General features: G+C 41.2%; 2 protein-coding genes across 2 annotated transcripts; one reads left to right on the top strand and one right to left on the bottom strand.

Moving 5' to 3' along the window:
- The first annotated feature begins 1,045 nt into the window (after positions 1 to 1,045).
- On the top strand, positions 1,046 to 11,302 carry pygl (glycogen phosphorylase L). Its single transcript, XM_022750330.1, has 20 exons — positions 1,046 to 1,333; positions 1,943 to 2,044; positions 2,204 to 2,282; positions 2,612 to 2,715; positions 3,391 to 3,522; positions 3,747 to 3,858; positions 4,155 to 4,237; positions 4,428 to 4,565; positions 5,076 to 5,168; positions 5,274 to 5,420; positions 5,641 to 5,804; positions 6,077 to 6,191; positions 6,342 to 6,443; positions 7,212 to 7,359; positions 8,707 to 8,765; positions 8,881 to 9,022; positions 9,153 to 9,360; positions 9,448 to 9,582; positions 9,780 to 9,846; positions 10,614 to 11,302. Exons 1-20 carry the CDS (start codon positions 1,091 to 1,093, stop codon positions 10,800 to 10,802), a joined length of 2,562 nt encoding a protein of 853 aa, XP_022606051.1. The 5' UTR covers positions 1,046 to 1,090; the 3' UTR covers positions 10,803 to 11,302.
- abhd12b (abhydrolase domain containing 12B) lies at positions 10,931 to 16,424 on the bottom strand. The gene is made up of 12 exons (XM_022750331.1): positions 16,161 to 16,424; positions 14,947 to 15,049; positions 14,607 to 14,726; positions 14,413 to 14,443; positions 14,278 to 14,323; positions 13,469 to 13,598; positions 13,307 to 13,344; positions 12,825 to 12,904; positions 12,114 to 12,196; positions 11,892 to 11,970; positions 11,652 to 11,785; positions 10,931 to 11,455 (listed from the first exon to the last, which is right to left on the bottom strand). The coding sequence occupies exons 1-12, from the start codon at positions 16,261 to 16,263 to the stop codon at positions 11,428 to 11,430; spliced, it is 975 nt and encodes a 324-aa protein (XP_022606052.1). The 5' UTR covers positions 16,264 to 16,424; the 3' UTR covers positions 10,931 to 11,427.
- Between the last annotated feature and the right edge of the window lie 1,618 nt (positions 16,425 to 18,042).

Raw genomic sequence — 18,042 nt, 5'->3', positions numbered from 1 at the left:
TCAACAAGGTCTGGAATATTTTATCTGTCTCATCCTGGAGCCCTTTGGAGGTTTTTCCTTTTTTTTTAAATTTTTTTAACACCAGCGAGTTACAGGAGATTTAATCTGTCTTCATCAACAGAAGTAGATTATAAATATAGTTTGCATGTGGTCGACCTGTCACTTAGCGGTGAGCACCCCAGCGGTCCTGGTTTGACCACCATCACTATCTAATAAAGGAATAAAATGTTCAGTATACAATTAAGTACAGATGCTCGTTCAGCAAAAAGGACATCCTTGAGTCTGTGTCTCTATCAGCTTCGCACATCTGGACACATCCTTCTATGCAAAATTAGTGAAAACCGTCGTTTTCAAGTCCAGGCACAAAGTCTCCGTTAGATTGAGATCTGGACTCTGACTCTGCCTCTCCATCACACTGTCATTGTTGCTGTGGCTTTATGCAGAGGTTCATTGTCTCTCTGGGACACAATTCTTCTCCTAAATCACACGCTTCTTGCAGACTGTGCAGGTTTCTCTCCCTGATTCATTTAACCTCTTCCCCCACAAGCCACCAGGGGCCTGCTGTCTTTCTCTTTGACACACTCCCATAAAGTTATGACTGGTTAACCAAGAGTGTGTACAGCTTCTCTGACTTGTACTTTTCAGTCACTTTATCGTGGAGCTGCTTGGAGTGTTTCTTTGTTTCCATGGTGAAGTTGGACCATGCTGAGGAAGAATAAAGGTGTATTTAATTGTCAGAATATCATTGTTTCTTTTTGTTTTCATGTAACTAACATGTGTGAATGAACTTATGATAAAATATGACCTATAAATGCAAATGATAGAGACTTGTGCCAACTTTAACAGGACAATCAGTCCCTCAGTGCTTCATTTCTGTAGTGTTTCTGTTCACCTTCTCCTGCTGCTCTGCTCTGCAGCTCAGCAGGGGCCTGACAGGGAAACACCCTCCCCCTGCACTCACCAATGAAAACCAGCAAAAGGCGGAGACTGCTGCATGAAAACTGCCACCACGTTTCCTGTCAACTTCACTTCTTCCAGCCCAGGACCGTCTACTCAACCGACCACAGGACCAAACCCTAACCCTCCCAGCATGGCGACACCTCTCACCGACCAAGAGAAGCGCAAGCAGATAAGCATCAGGGGGATTGCAGGAGTGGAGAACGTTGCAGAGCTGAAGAAGGGCTTCAATCGACACCTGCACTTCACTCTGGTGAAAGACAGGAACATCGCAACTCCCAGGGATTATTACTTCGCCCTGGCCCACACTGTGAGAGATCACCTGGTGGGGAGATGGATCAGAACACAGCAGTTTTACTATGAGGCAGACCCAAAGGTAAAGAGCAGAGGCTTCAGTGTCAATGAGAAACTAAACCTCTCCTATCTCATACTGTAAAAACACATCCCACATTCACTTGAGAGTGAGATGCGATACCTCTACATGCAGAGACAATCTTTGGAAATATGTTTTAGACACTTTGAGATTCATTCATTCATTCAATCAGTTCACTGTAAAAGGTTTTTCAGATGCAGGAAATGCACATTTCAAATCACCTTTTGCCTACATGGCTGGTGTTTTTATTTTGAAGGAGCAGGTTCTGTGGCATGTTTTTGCTTTTTTTTTTATGGGAAGTAGGTTGTGTGCAACGTTTTGCTGTTGCATAAAACTTTCCACATTTTCAAGAGGTAGAGCTTTTTTTTCTTTTTTCTTTTTTCTTTTTTTTTAGTTCATTGCGTCATGTTTACTCAGCTATTTTGTGCAGGAAAATGTTTGCTTGTTCCTGCTTCCTTCAGCTCTGCACTGCACTTCTGCACCTTCATTGCATAATCAACCAAAGCAGATCATAAATATTTGTTTGTACTTAATATTCATACAGTCTCTGTAAAAGATGTAGTCCGTGCAGAGATTCACAGTGTTCCTGTTTCTTTCTTGTCTTTTGTCCAGAGGGTGTATTATCTGTCTCTGGAGTTCTACATGGGCAGGACGCTGCAGAACACCATGATCAACCTGGGGCTGCAGAACGCCTGCGACGAGGCCATCTACCAGGTCAGACTGAAGTTTATAGGAAACAGAGGCTTCAGCAACCACAAACACAAACACAAACACACACACACGCTGAGAACACATTGTGACTGTGGTGTTTCTCATAAAAAAAAATGTTTTAAAAAAGTTAACAGTGGGATTTTGTGTTGCCCTCCGCTGTAGCTCGGCCTGGACATGGAGGAGCTGGAGGAGATGGAGGAGGATGCTGGTCTGGGGAACGGAGGTCTGGGCAGACTGGCAGGTAAAAAGGCTGCACATGTGTGAAGATAGAAAATGGAAAATAATTACATTATGCTTTTTTTTTTAAATGACAATGAAACCCAGCAAATGGATGAAGCTCTAGTCATTTCTGCATGCAAACACTTTGTCTCTCCATTATAATAGCTCGGCCAGTTTTGGCAGTTCTCCACAGTTCTTGTGTGAGTGTCTATTGAACATGTGAAGCAACTTGCGGCCACAGAAATGTTGCGACAGACTCTTAATGAACCAACATTTAATTTCTCAGTTCAACACTACAGAGTTTGAATGTTTGATTTCACGCATAACTGTGAACGACTCTTCTGCACACAGCGTGTTTCCTGGACTCCATGGCCACCTTGGGTCTGGCGGCCTACGGTTACGGCATTCGATATGAATATGGGATCTTTAACCAGAAGATAAGAGACGGCTGGCAGGTAACTGCAGCTGCACGGTTCAGTTTCTACACAGCTCCGTCAGATTAACCTCCATACATGTCTGTCTTATCTTTCACTCTGAATGTTCATGCTGTTGGGAGGAACAAAGTAGACGTTAATTAGGTCATAATACATCACAGGCTAATCATTAACAGTAATTTGGCTTGTGCTCTGCCCCCCCCCCCCCCAGTACCTGTGAGGTGGTGCAAGCTGGTGGTTGGTTTTAGATGAAAAAAAAACCCACAGCTGTGATAAGAGATTCCAAAACTAAAGGCTTTTGCCCTTTTGAATTCTGCTGGTTATTTGCAGTTCAAACCCTCAGTGTAAACATGCACTTCTGAACGCTGAGCAGGGTTTGAGCCTTGAGTGTTTTTTGTTTTTTTTTTTTTTTTTTTTTTTTTTTTTTTTCACTGAGGGTTGATGAACTGTTAACGTCTAATCCCTGCTGCAGGTGAGAAGTAAATATAGTGGAGGTTGGTGCGTTTTATTCACTCACCGTGATTGGGTTTGATGTGACATAGTAATAAACTGATTCATCACAGGAAGGAAGTCCTCCTTTTCCCAACCTCTGTCTGCAGCACAGAGGTCAGATAAGCGGCCACTGTAGCGTGTTGCTTAATGACCCGTCCTCCTCTCTCTCTCTCTCTCTCTTTGCCCTGGACCGACCTGCTGCAGGTGGAGGAGGCAGATGATTGGCTGAGACATGGAAACCCCTGGGAGAAAGCACGGCCTGAGTACATGCTGCCAGTTCACTTCTACGGACGGGTGGAGGAGACGAGAGACGGCTCCAAATGGGTCAACACCCAGGTGCTGATACTGAACTGTCGATTAGATAAAAAAAAAACACAGGCTTTTATTTTTGTAAACTTCTATTAACATTATCAGCAACACTTTAAACATGAATAAATACTCATATCTGCTTACGAATACATTATAGTATTTAATAAACACTGGTTTAAACTCCATCTTAATGCTAAATGGTGAGGTCACTGTGTTGCTGAGTCAGACTGTTTGGCCTTTTCTCCGTGCAGGTGGTGCTGGCGATGCCTTACGACACACCCATCCCCGGCTACATGAACAACACTGTAAACACCATGAGGCTTTGGTCTGCGCGCGCGCCCAACGACTTTAACTTGAGAGACTGTGAGTCCTAATACTTGTCTTGTCTTTTTTTTTTTTTTTAAAGTCTATACTTTTGCAAAACAGACTCTGCATTTCATTGTAGCTTTCGACAGAGAAACTTTGCGAGAGACGGAAACAGCTGCAACACCGGTAACATGCAACAAGATGTATGGGTTGCAAAATAGATCAAATGCAGCAGTTTTTTATTCCCCTGCAGAGTTTAATTTTTACTTTAAATCACAAGCAGGGTATATATTATATTATATATATATATAATATGGTATCAGTGTAACTAAAATGCATTTAACTGTCTGCAGTTAATGTTGGAGATTATATTCAGGCCGTGCTGGACAGGAATCTGGCAGAGAACATCTCCCGTGTGCTTTACCCCAATGACAATGTAAGTTCAAGATTTCGTCATTACGCACATATTGGTGCGAGTATGTGATTGTAGCAATAAGCCAGTGATGCCTCAACATCTTTCTATCACAAGATAATCTTCTTTAACAGGAAATGTATCATCAACCAGGCTAACTGTAACTGTTCTGTCCAAAACTAAAACCTAGCTCTCCTGTCTGTCTCTGTTCTAGTTCTTTGAGGGAAAAGAACTTCGTCTGAAGCAGGAGTATTTTGTGGTGGCAGCCACGCTCCAAGACATCATCCGCCGCTTCAAGACCACGAAGAAGGGCACAGGTGGTCGCACCTCCTTCGAGAGTTTCCCAGACAAAGTAAGTTCCTCTTAAATGCAAAAGGGAAGTGTCTGAGGTGTATTTCTTCACTTGCCACAAGCAAGGTGCCAGTTTCAACAAGCTGGTTTTCCTCCTGAGTCGAGGTGCCTCCAAGCGGAGCAGAGGTGCAACAGAAACATTTACTCAAGAGATAATCACCAAGAAAAATCCATTTGCACTGCTTTGTAAAAATGCATTGTTAGCCGGAAAACAAAATCTATTAAAGCACCAGCAGAATTTATGTTTTATGACACAGAGAGAGAAACCCTGCAGATATAATATCATGATTTACGTAAAACCCCTGCAGCCCTCTGGCTTTTCTGTCTGTCAGTGTTTCACAGCTGCTTCTTTCATAATACTGAGAAGAGGCTAAAGGTAAACTTTACTGTCATTTCAATCATGGAGCCTGTACATCATCAACACACTCTCAAGCTCCTACTGTTGTTCACCGACATAACAAGTCAATAATAAGGCAACAGCAGCATCACTACAGAATGTCCTGTTTTCCAGGTCGCCATCCAACTGAACGACACTCATCCAGCCATGGCCATCCCCGAGCTGATGAGAATCTTCGTGGACATTGAGAAACTCGACTGGGACACGGTGAGCTCATTTGAATTCAGCCGTTTTGCTTTTTGAGAGTGACTTGTGATGCGATAATCGCCATAGACTTGAATTAAGGAAATAAACTCCTCCTCCCTCGTGCAGGCCTGGGACCTCACCAGGCACACCTTCGCCTACACCAACCACACGGTCCTCCCCGAGGCTCTGGAGCGCTGGCCTGTGGAGCTGCTGGAGACGCTGCTGCCCAGACACCTGCAGATCATCTACCAGATCAACCAGGTCCACCTCAATGTACGTACTGCGGCTTGTGCACGGTCAGACATAGTTGTAGTCCTGAAGGAATAGGTCATCCAGGTGTTGGTCTCCATTTCCCCGCATTTAAACTACGTGTAATCACAAACTGATGAAAGAGAAAAAGTGCAATAAGGAAAAATACAATGTCTATTACTGACCAACCACAGACGAATATGAAAACCCTGAAGCTGTGCCTGTGTCTGTTTCGTTGCGGCAGAGGATCGCCGCTCTCTTTCCAGAAGACGTCGACAAACTGAGGAAGATGTCTCTGATCGAAGAGGACGGATGCAAGAGGGTGAACATGGCTCACCTGTGCATCGTGGGCTCTCACGCTGTCAACGGCGTTGCAGAGATACACTCCAACATCATCAAGACTGACGTGTGAGACAAAAACACACAACTGTGGGCAAAAAATAATGACGCACAGAAAAGTCAGTCACAGTAAATCAATACTATTTAGGTTAAACCCAAACTATCACGATCACGGTAAACTGTAGCCTGTATTCAAAAATGCCAAAATCACAATTAATGGTTGAGGAGATACAACACATACAACCTGTATACTCGTTTAACCTCTTCATCCACATACAGTGTTTCTATCACACACCAGTTTGAGCTTTTCCTCAGGAGCGTTTCTGTTTTTCCTCCTGCAGATTTAAAGACTTCAGTGAACTGGAACCAGAGAAGTTTCAGAACAAAACCAACGGCATCACTCCCAGACGCTGGCTGCTGCTCTGCAACCCCGGACTGGCCGAGCTTATCGCTGAGGTCTGTTTGAGCCGCCACAGCAATAACTACACCATCCACTGCCAAGAGACCGTGTAGTGGTTAAGACCCCCCCCCCCGAACGCTCAGCAGTATTTTCACAGACAGTTCGTTTTTCACACGTTTCACTGTGAAATTTAACACCTGTCTCAGGTCATCGGGGAGGATTATGTGAAGGACCTCAGCCAGCTTCAGATGCTGAATGACTTTGTTGACGACGCCGCCTTCATCCGGGACGTGTCTAAAGTCAAGCAGGTAAAGTCCAGAGCAAGTACATTTACTCAAGTGCTGTACGACGTAGTTACAGTTTCTATTCTTAGGGTTATATTCTTACTTTCTTTTTACACCATGACATTAACCTAAATAAAACATAAGATAGAATAACATATGATAAGAATGACACATTTAACCAGAGGCGTGATGTTGTTTCAGATGATCACTTATTATCATTTCCACCAAAGGGATATTTTCTTTCTCTGAGATGGTTTCATTTAAAAAACTATTTGAGAGCCAAATCATAAAAAAAAAAACAGAGTGTCCACTAATGAATGACAGAAAAAAGAAATTACATTTAAAAAAAATTCAGTAATGTCCAGATTGTTTAAAAGTTTTAAAAAAAAGTTTTAAAGAAAGGTTAAAAAATGCCTATAAACAGATTTAGAGGCTTTATCTGACGTGATAAAGCTGATTAATTGCTTAAAATAAGTCTTCCACAGCATGTTAGTCCCTGTGTTCATGTTACAGCCCACTGATGATTGCATGATGCTGCTGTACATGCACAGTGGGTGCTTTGTTCCGACTGTCCTGTAATACAAAATACCATCTCTAACGTGTTTATTTCCTCTGCACGTCAAAACAGGCAAAGACATTACGATCTGATTAATTCGTGTGTTGCCTCATTGCATTTTTCCTGCTTTAAACTCAGTGCGCGTCCAGACAGGCCGCGCCTGTGACTCAGCGACCTCACATCAGTGAACGACTCCCCCGTTGATAACTTGTCACGTATCTCTGGTTTTCTCGCAGGACAACAAGGTGAAATTCGCTCAGTACCTGGAGAAAGAGTACAGGGTGAAAATCAACCCGTCCTCCATGTTCGACGTCCACGTGAAGAGAATCCACGAGTACAAGCGGCAGCTCCTCAACTGCCTGCACATCATCACCATGTACAACCGTATGTGAAATCACCCATGTTTGATGACTAAGTGCCAGAGGGTTTCACAAGTCTCCGTAGGTCTGATTCTCTGTGAGTGATGAGTTACATGACACAATCTGACATGATGCGGATGATTCGGTGCGGAAGACACGCACCTGCCGTGTGAAGCAAGTGTGGGAATTTTCCAGATAGTCGTCAGACTGGTAAAAACAAGGAAGCAGTTTTATCAGCAGTTTGCTTTCATGCTGTTGTCCTTTCACAGGTGTATTCCTATTAGATGTGGCATGTGTATCTCTGTCTCTTATGCATGTCAGCTGGGATAGGCTCCAGGTAACACCTGAAAGATGAGCAGATCGTTAATGGTGATCTCATACGCAGTGGTAGTTCAGCGTCTTTAAAGACGTACAACACAGTAAGACAGATACATTGATACGTTAGGAGAGATTTTACTAGAAAACAAGACCAAGACTCAACAACTGTGCAAGTGGTGAGGCTGCAACAGTTCCTCAGACACAGACGTGCTTTGATTTAAATGATAATTTGATTTAAATACATGTGGAAATGCTCACAATAAGAAATGCTGATCAGAAAAAAATCAATCACAACTGTGCGTGTTAAAGACCACACTGATTGTCTGAGGTGCTCACACCTGTGTGTCATTGCTAATCACTACACAACCCGTATGTGTATATTTAAGCCCTCGGTCCTGCCCCCGTTTATTATCTCGCAGTTGCCAGCACCTCCACTCGTGCACAAAGGGTGTTTTTTTTTTTTTTGCACCAAATTTCTTTGCAAAACATCTGGTAGTTGCCAATACAATTCAATCAAAGAGAAAACCTCCTGATGGTGCTGGAGGAAAAGTGACAGGATCACCAGAGACAGTAGGAACTATGAACATTGTATATACCTATGCAAAACGCCAGTCAACATGTTAAACGTTGAGCTATCACTTCACTGAATAAGTACTGCGTAAGTGAATAATGTGACCTGCTGCTGCCGCTACATAAAGTAAGGAGATCACCAGAGTCATTAGGGTGTATCATCTGGGCACCATGAATATCTGCACCAAATATAATGCCAATCATTGAAACGTTGTCTATTAATCGAGGGGTCCACTGACATCGACAAGTGACACTGCCATCCTTGATGATCCTGGATAAAAACACCAACACATGAATAAAATGTGAGACACAACAGTGAAGCAAAGACGACAGGAGTTCAACTATAGGCAACACTTTGCAGGGAAATCAAACTAATTTGCAGTCGGTTCAGAGACCTGAGCGCAGGTGTAATGTGTTCATATTTAGTTTTTTGTTGAAACTGCATCACTCACAATGAGTTTGTGTCCTTCGTTTTGTTTCAAAGGCATCAGAAAAAACCCCAATGCACCTTTTGTACCACGAACGGTGATCATCGGCGGAAAGGTACGAGCTCAGCCAGAGCAAACATGACAAACAGCACAGATGAGTAAACAGGCCCGGGAGCGGTGCAGCACGTTTTTTTGTTTTACAGTAAGTCATCCACTGTCGCCCTCTGCAGGCTGCTCCGGGGTATCACATGGCAAAAATGATCATCAAGCTCATCACCTCAGTGGCTGATGTGGTGAACAACGACCCCGTGGTGGGAAACAAGCTGAAGGTCATCTACCTGGAGAACTACAGGGTGTCTCTGGCAGAGAAAGGTACCACACAGACGACCGGCCGTAACACCGCAACAAAAAATCTACTTCAAATCAAAAAGGATTCTTCGCCAAAATACAGTTAAGAATATTTTCTTCTTGGGTTTTAATTAAAGTATCTGTTTTTGGTCAGTCATACCTGCCACAGATCTGTCAGAGCAGATCTCCACTGCCGGCACCGAGGCCTCAGGAACAGGAAACATGAAGTTCATGCTGAACGGAGCTCTGACCATCGGCACCATGGACGGCGCCAACGTGGAGATGGCCGAGGAGGCCGGAGAGGAGAACCTGTTCATCTTCGGCATGAGGGTGGGGGAAGTGGCCGAAATGGACAAAAAGGGGTAAAGGAGACTCTTTTTTAAGATTTTATACAGTCTTTTCTTCATCTTTTTATGTTGTTAAACCACCTTTCACTCGCTCTTTCTTAGATATGATGCCATGTCGTACTACAAGAAGATTCCCGAGCTGAAACAAGTGATGGACCAGATCACGAGCGGCTTTTTCAGCCCCAAAAATCCAGATCTCTTCAAAGACCTCACTAACATGCTCTTCAAACATGACCGGTGAGCAGCATAAACTCTAATACTTTTATCTTTATGCAGCTATTTTCAACCTCCAAAACCATTTCCTGTCTTTTGTCAGTGGTAGATTTTGTTCTTCATACGATGGACGCCTCACTCATGCACATTTTTTCGGCTTTTGATCTTGTTGTTGTCAGATGTGATGTGTGTCTGCTTTATTCTCTTTTGTCTTTCGGCAGTTTCAAAGTGTTTGCAGACTTTGAAGACTACATAAAATGTCAAGAGAAAGTCAGCCAGCTCTATCAGGTAACATTTGCCTCAAAACATTTCTCATGATTGTGTTAGTTTTTTTTTCATTACCTTTATTTACTATTTTCTTTTCTTTTTCATTTTTTTAAAGGTAATATTTATATTGCATTTAAAGGTCCCATGTTACACACTTTTCTGGTATTTTATTTTAGTTTTCATGTCCATAATAAAATATGTTTGTGGTTTTAAGAAGCAAAAACCTCCGGCTTCTCTCTAGAGCGTTAGCAACAACACGTCAGTGAGCCAATCAGAAGAGAGGAGGGTCTGAGCCTCTCTTCTGATTGGCTGACTGTTTTCTGAGTGATCTAGTAAAAATACAGCAGATTTCACGTAAACACTCAGAGAAACCAAATCCCGCACACCTGGAAGGTGGGTCGGGGTGGGCGGGGCTTGGGGCATGGCTGAGGGTGTTCACTGTATAGTTGTGACATCACAAAGTCACAGAAGTCCTGACTGCTTGTTTTAAGGCTCAGCTTCTGAATCCAGGCTGTGCATTTCTCTGTGGACTGAGCACTTTGACAGTCTTAATATAGAACCCAAACCTGCTTTATAATCAGAGAAGACATGGACATATACCTTTATACAATATGGGGCCTTTGAAAATTAGCCTATTAAATATATAGTGATTAGAAACAGTTTAAAACAAGAAAGAGTCAAAACAAGGAACTAGTACCAAGTAGGGGTAACATATGAATATGAATAAGGAATAAAGCAATAGATAAATGAAAATAACCTACAATAAAATGTTTATTTTTCTCTCAAAGAATCCAAAGGAGTGGACGAAGATGGTGATCAAGAACATCGCAGCCACAGGAAAGTTCTCCAGCGACAGAACCATCACAGAGTACGCGACGGAGGTGTGGGGCGTCGAGCCGACCGACCTGAAGATACCGCCGCCAAATGAGCCGAGAGAGGCCATCGAGGAAACGGCCAGAGCTCTGAAGAAAATGTGAGGCTGTTTCACAACCAAACACTTGCCTTTATGTTTACAATGTGTTAACTGTTCCTCTGTGCCTTTAACCTTCAAGTCACACTTCACTGAACTTTTCAAGAACTTTTAGTGTTTCAGAAATCACATCTATTTTTTTTTTTCATTGTCAAAGCACTTGCATTGAAACTTGTCTGTTACAGTCCTTCAGCCCCAGCTCATACCGAAAATGTGGAGTCGCTGTGGAGAGAAAGGTCAAATATTTGCAAATGATTTGCTCATATTTAACATTCCTGGTGTACAGGATGGGCGGGGGTTTCTGCATTTCGGGAATTCAGTAGGATGTCAGTCACAGAGCAGCTGACTAAACTGAATTTCTAATTACATTCCTGCATGTTTATGCTGTAAAGCCCATACTCCAGACAGTATCAGTATAACTTGATTAAGGAAGGATGCAAACCTACTTCATTTGTCATCCACAGTATTTCATCCCAGTGTTGAAATAAAAAAAGACTCTCTGTGTTATATCATATCAAGTGCTTTTATTTCATGTTTGTAGAAGTTCATCCACTTCTGGCAAAACCAAATCTGTACAGATGCAACAAAGCAACGAAAAACCTGCAAAACACACGCACTTCCCTCGAGCCCGTCTACTGTCTCAGCTTTTGAAGAAATCCCCTGCAACAAGAAGCAGATGGAATATTAAATTTATTCAGATTTCCTGAGGGAAATGTGGTTTATGAACAGTGTCTGCAGGAACTGCACAGTTAACATTTGCAAAAACAGATTAATGATTAGTACAGCATATACCACGGACAAACATTACACATATAAACTTTTACTGAACTAACTACAAGTTTAACTATAAACTTACTGGACCACATTTGACAGGTTGGGATCTAAGTAGATGCTGCTGTGGGAGAATCCACGATTTGCGGTGTAGGAGATCATTTCAACCCGAGCATCCGTGTTGTGTGTTTTCTGAGCCTGGAGTGATATCTGGTACAGCTGCAGACAGCACAAAGTGCAGAGTCATTCAGCAAAGAGGCAGCAACATTCAACAGGAAGTTATCTAAATAGAGAGGGGAAAGAATGACGTGAAGACTAACTGTACCTTCAGACCCATGTGATAAGGCACAACGTTGTCATCCTCTGCATGCAGTATGAGAAGCGGACTGGTCAAGGTCTTTAAACTGTGTTGGGATTAAACATATCATAGTCAGAGATAGATTTAATAAAAATGTTAAATCCAAATCATGAACCACAGAAGATATGAACATTTCACTGTTGTGCAAAAGAAACTAATACGCCAATAAGCCGATAATACCGTACTTACTTTTTATCATTTGCAAATTCTATGTTGTTCCTTTCCAGTACGTGCCAAAGCAAGCTCTCAAATCCTGGAAGGAACATGTACATCTGGAGGAAAAGATGGTACAAATTAAAAAAGATATTTTTGCAATATCCTGTGAGCTGTTACACATACAAATACTTGTGGAGAAATTGCTGTTTGATTTACATCAGTCAATTTCCTGAATGTATTACAGTCAGGATAATGTATTTTTCAATATTTATATTGTCTATAATGGACAAAATTAATCATGTGATCACACACACAGCAAGAATCATTCATTTTTACCAAATTAGCGATAGAAGAGTCCAGGTAGAGAACGTGCTACGTGAGCTGTTTGAGGTTTTATCAATACAGGTGAACTTAGTGTGGCCTCAGCTGCAGCAGTTGAATTTAAATATGAGCTGCTGTGCATCAGTGGCCTTGGATCAAAATATAAGCACCGTTTTGTGGCTTTTATTGCACATTATCCGCCTCTCTTTCCCCCGTCTTTCCTTATTTAGTCTTGACTGACTTATTAAAAAAATGTCAGTATTTTTTAATATAAATGTCCTGGAGACATTTGCTATGGTAGTATTAAAGCTGTTTTTGTCTTAGTATTTCCATCTGCTGTTCTTTTCAAAAATATAGACAGCTGTGGACTGGTAAACACCCTGAGGGGCTGCAGACAGACAAAAATGTAACGGCTGGCCTCACCTTAGCGAGCGGGTGATTGGCTACGACCTCTCCGATTCTTGTGTACGGAGCTTCAAGGATTAAAGCATCAAGAGCAGAGCCTGATATTAAAGACAGTAACAAAAAAGAGAAAACGATAGTAAAGGATGTTGTATTAACTTCAGATTTACAGCTTTAAATGACCACATGCCACAATATGCTGAATTTCAGAATGGTACCATGCGGTGTGGATTAAGGGCACAGTGAGAAAACAAGCAAAAGACCAGGACCTTTAAATGAAGCGGCTAAATGGAATTCAGCCATCATTACTTTTATTATTGACACCTCTTGCTTTTCCTGCTTTGCCATGTCAAAAAACATGTTACATGAGGTCACTGTAATTTGTGCCATACTGACAGTTGCAGCAAAGAAGAGGTCTAATGGTGTTAGGACTGAAAAAATATTTAAAATCATCTGTGTGGGTTTATTATGACAGTGCAGGACCTTTAAAGATTTTAACACACCTTTCTCTTGTAGTTTCGCAGCAGCATTAGTTGCCACCCTACAAAAAAAAAAAGAAAAAAAGAGAGTAGGTTTTTACACTTTCGTCATCAATTTCCTAAACTCTACATCTTTTCAGTTGTGTCTATTAGTGTCAAGGACAGAGTTTCAGGAGAGAAACTGACCCAGAGCCAAGTGAGTGTCCCCACAGACAGACAAGACTCCCTCTGCTTTGTTGCTTTACCCACTGGTACAGGTAGAGGGCGTCACTGGTCAACCCAGCTTCACTGGGCTCTCCACTGGAGTCTCCAAAACCTCATGAAAAGACACATTACAACCTCAGAATTATGATTAATACTACTAAAACTCTTACAATGCCCTTTTATCTACTTACAACTACATCATAGTGTAAAAAAAAAAACATTTATTACACTTTTGTATTCAGTTTATAAATACTAAATAGGGGGATTTCAAGTGATGTGCCAAATATTGAACAAATATTAATTCCTTTTGTTTGTCAAAACGTCAGTAACAGAAAAAGAAGTGTACAGTATGTTATCCTGCAGAGACGTTACTTCTCCTTGGAGTCAGAGAGGTCAAACCGCCTGTTTATTGACCTCTTATAAACAAGCTGTTATAAAACTCCAATAAAAGAAATCCAAAGTCACTACTTGGCTATTTGGAAGGGATAATGCTGCATAAAAAGTACTGTCAACACCAATCACAAATTTAGCAAACATGAAATTCAAGTATTTAACCATGTTTTACAGCTGAGGTCTCCGAGACCCGAAACAGAGGTAATGCATCATTTTCTGTAGCAGCATCCTGAAGTATCAAATTTATAAACCAATGTTAAGACTGTATTTTGAGTTGTTGAACATTGCCAAAGATGTCCAGGATCCAAAAACAACATTAGCGAATGGATTTTATTCTGAAATTTCAGTTGCATCTCATAAAAAAAAGATCAGCTGAAGAGCAACAATAAGCGTCTTACCTCTGTAGTCTAAAGATAAGACATGATACCCTGCGGTACTTAAGACCTGCAACACAAATCAGAGTTGTATCTTGAAGCTTGAAGCCAAAACCATTCGCCAAAAACTGAAAATCAGTTTTACAACATAAACCTCACCTTCACCAGTTCTACTCTGTGTTTGATCGCCCTGCACAAAAATCATGAAAGCAATGAATACAAACAAACACTTGGCTTTTTCAGACTCATTTCCTCTGATCCACAAATCTTTGTGTGCCTGAGCAGTCATGTAATACCCACTAGACTCCATTAGGAGCAACTCAAGGGTTTCTATTGTGCCACTCTCATCCCACCTGGTTCCCACGTTTCCATGGAGATAGATAATAACAGGATGGCCATCTCCCAGAGTCTCCCGATACCACTCAGGGCTTTTCCCTGCGGCCTTCTCCCATTGGCTGGCAGGGAGTGTATGCCTATGAGACACAAAGATAGACAGGGAGAGGACTGAGCATCCCAAACAAATACGCTTGTGTTTTATACAGTAGGTTTTTGAGTGGATCCCGTGCCGCTGAATGAGTAGAGTGCTGTCGTATTCAGCCAGGAGACACCTGTACCAAATGTGCACATGCTTGCGGTATTTTCAAGTGCTGATGCACTCAAAATGGACACAAAAGGAATCCGAAAATGACCTACCATACTCCCACTGAGATACCTTCCTCCGTGCCGAGGTAGAAGTTGCATGTGTGATTCACAACATCTTCAGGTCGGCCAAGATCCACAAAGAATGGAAACCTCACTGTGGCACACAAGAGCAAACAAGGTCAGTATGATTTCTCTTTATTGTCTATCTTATCATAATGTATCACGTTGTATCGTATTATCTCAAATTGTAAACAGCTGCATGTGCCATACTTCAGTATTATCATTTATTACTTTCAGTGCAGTTATACTGAAATAATAATAATAATTTTGTGTTACTATTTGACTAAAATGTATCTGCCCTAATTAATGAGTGACAGCATGTTGTGTAGGCACTAGCTTTGTTTAATATAGGTGAAGAGTCTTGTCTAAAGTAACGCATTACACAGTGCACTGAACATACATTTGATTGATTTCAAAAAATGTTTACGACATGGTAAAAATGTTACCACATCACAATGAGGCACATGTGTGTAAGTGTATATGCAAAAATGTTCATATTACTGTAATAACAATAATGAGTTCAACTACATCGCTGGTATGGTATGGTATGGTATGGTATGGTATGGTATGGTATTGTTCAAGGTTATGAGTTATGAGTTTGTTTGGTTCAAAACCTGATGAAAAACTGCTGCAGTCACAGCTCTTCTATTTTTGAAAATGTATTATTTTACTTATTTATTATTTTGGAAATCCAGTGCACATTGCTCCTAATTATTGTGGCTGTACTGAAAACACGACACTGTGGCATCCAGTGAATGTACAGTAGGCTATTACATCAGACTGTGAATGTTGGCAGACTCATGGGTCTTTAAAAGAAAGTTTGATGACACACAATGACATGACATTTTGGCTCGTCACAAGCACAGTAGGAAAAGCACAGGTGTTACTAACAACACTGATGATGGCTCCATTCTATTTAAATGGCTCAGTAAAACATGACAGGGTGACAGTGTCACAGCATGCACATCACCAGGACCCTGAAACTGAGCCAGCTAAATGGAATTCAGCCATTGCTAATTTTATTATTTACACTTGTGCTTTTACTTTGTGAAAAGACAAACTGTCTTCTCACTGCAACTACAACAAACAACATGCTGCTTTAGGTTAAGAAACTGTGCATTTCTGGATTTAAATACGTACAAATATTGATTTTTGGAGATGTAAGATTGAATAAACACTCTGGACGGGAAGCACACAGTACTTACACAAGTGAGCAAATATGGCGTGGCCCAGTATCCAGGGGAACAGGTAGAGAACAACCGGCACTGAAGCATAGACAGTGATCAGAAATGACACAGCTCTCTTCATTTCGGCCACACGTGAAATCAGTCAGCCCGTCTGCAGCTACAAAATCTGCCCCGCTGTCCAATTCAGTGTATTCCCTTCTGCTTGTTTCAGTCTCGAACTGAGAGAGAATCCAGCAAAGCTCTCCTTCTAACAACACCAGTATTGTGAAAGGCAGAGAAAAGAGGTCAACGTTCAACTGAAACGAATTGTGTCCTCTTCTTCTATTGGTTCACATTTGATACAGTGATTCAAACATGTCGTAAAAGGGAAATTGTGTCAGCTTTTTAGGCTACCGATAAAAGTATAAAGTGTGTCACAAGAACAATGACAACATAGGACACAAGTTTGTTGAAAGAATCCAGGCCTGTGATGTTTAGCCAACCCACCAGTCCATTAAGAAGCATTAAATGTAGTAAAATCATACACAAGAACAAACATTTGCTCATAAAAATACCCTTACCACCCCTGTAATGCCACTCAAGCAACAAAACAGAACACACTCAGCTGACAGATCACCACAGTGCACTGCAGGGCATTGTGGGTATTGAAGTTCTTTGACATTTTTCACAATAGATGTTCAAATACTTTTAATGTCAACATATTTGTTTAAAATTATATTTCTTACCAAAGTGTGACATTTGAAGTGGTTTGATTGACTGAGACTGGATTATCAACCAGACAAACCAGGGTGGCAATGACTTTGGAAGAATTCAGTGTGTAGAGTGTACACACTGTCTCCTGACATTTGACATCACATATTTTCCTTTGGCAAGACAGTGACAAACATAGGGGCAGCTAGGTCCAAGCTTGGGTATGAATTTAGACCAAGAGCTGCATTTAGTAGCAGAAAAGGTTCACAATAGACCCAATAACAGTATTATATTAACCTGATTATCTTATGTTTAAAATGTGGAAGTATTATATTAATTTTATAGTATTAGTAAGTAGACTGTGGCCAGTCAGGAGTAGAAGCGTAAAGGAGCAGAAAATGTAAATACTCAATTACCTTAAAACTGCACCTTAGTAGTTGAGTAGATGTACTCAGTTACACACCACTTCAGGGTGTTTCTGCAGAGCCCCCTGCAGACCAACCAGTGTATTCTGTGTCCAGGATCAGTTCATGAGAGTAAAGTTCATTATCAGTGATCCAAAGACCTAAGAATATATATAAGAGATATTTCTTTCTCCCTTTCTCAGTGTATAATGTTTTGAGTAAAGTCTACAGTTTGTTTTTGTGTGGATCTGTGGTCAGCAGTTAGTTAGATACAGTAAAATAGACTATATATATATATATATATACATATGAATTTTGTTCCATTTAAATGAAAAGTATGCTATTATTTATGTACATTAATCATCTGTAAGGTTTATTAGACTGTATAAAACAGCTCAACACAGAACAAGCATTCTTGTCTTTTCATGTGGGGCAGGGTTAGATGTTACATTTAACTATATAGTATATATTATGATTTACAGGGTCTTGCATTTATTGTTATCTACTGTAAATTTGCGAAAAGATCATGAGCAAATTTAGATGCAAAGTATGAAAGTGAAAACTTTCCAGGACCACTATTTACCTACCATTATTTTTAAGTGTACACACTGTGCTCTCACACACTACTCTACATATTTTGCTTGTGCAAGATGAGAAACACAAGGGGTAACTGAGTCCAAGGATGGGTGAATCCTTCTAGTTCAACCAACGGCTATAAGTTCAGTGCCAGAAAAAGTTCCCTATCTATGCCTTAAGATGAATATTTACCAGCCAAACAATAGCCTACCAATAATAACAGGAAGCGT

The sequence above is a fragment of the Seriola dumerili genome, unplaced genomic scaffold (genome assembly GCF_002260705.1).
Source record: "Seriola dumerili isolate Sdu_G_001 unplaced genomic scaffold, Sdu_1.0 BDQW01000149.1, whole genome shotgun sequence".
NCBI classification, from domain to species: Eukaryota; Metazoa; Chordata; class Actinopteri; order Carangiformes; family Carangidae; genus Seriola; species Seriola dumerili.
Note: the sequence above shows the minus strand (reverse complement) of the source record. Positions and strands in the feature narration are given on the sequence as shown.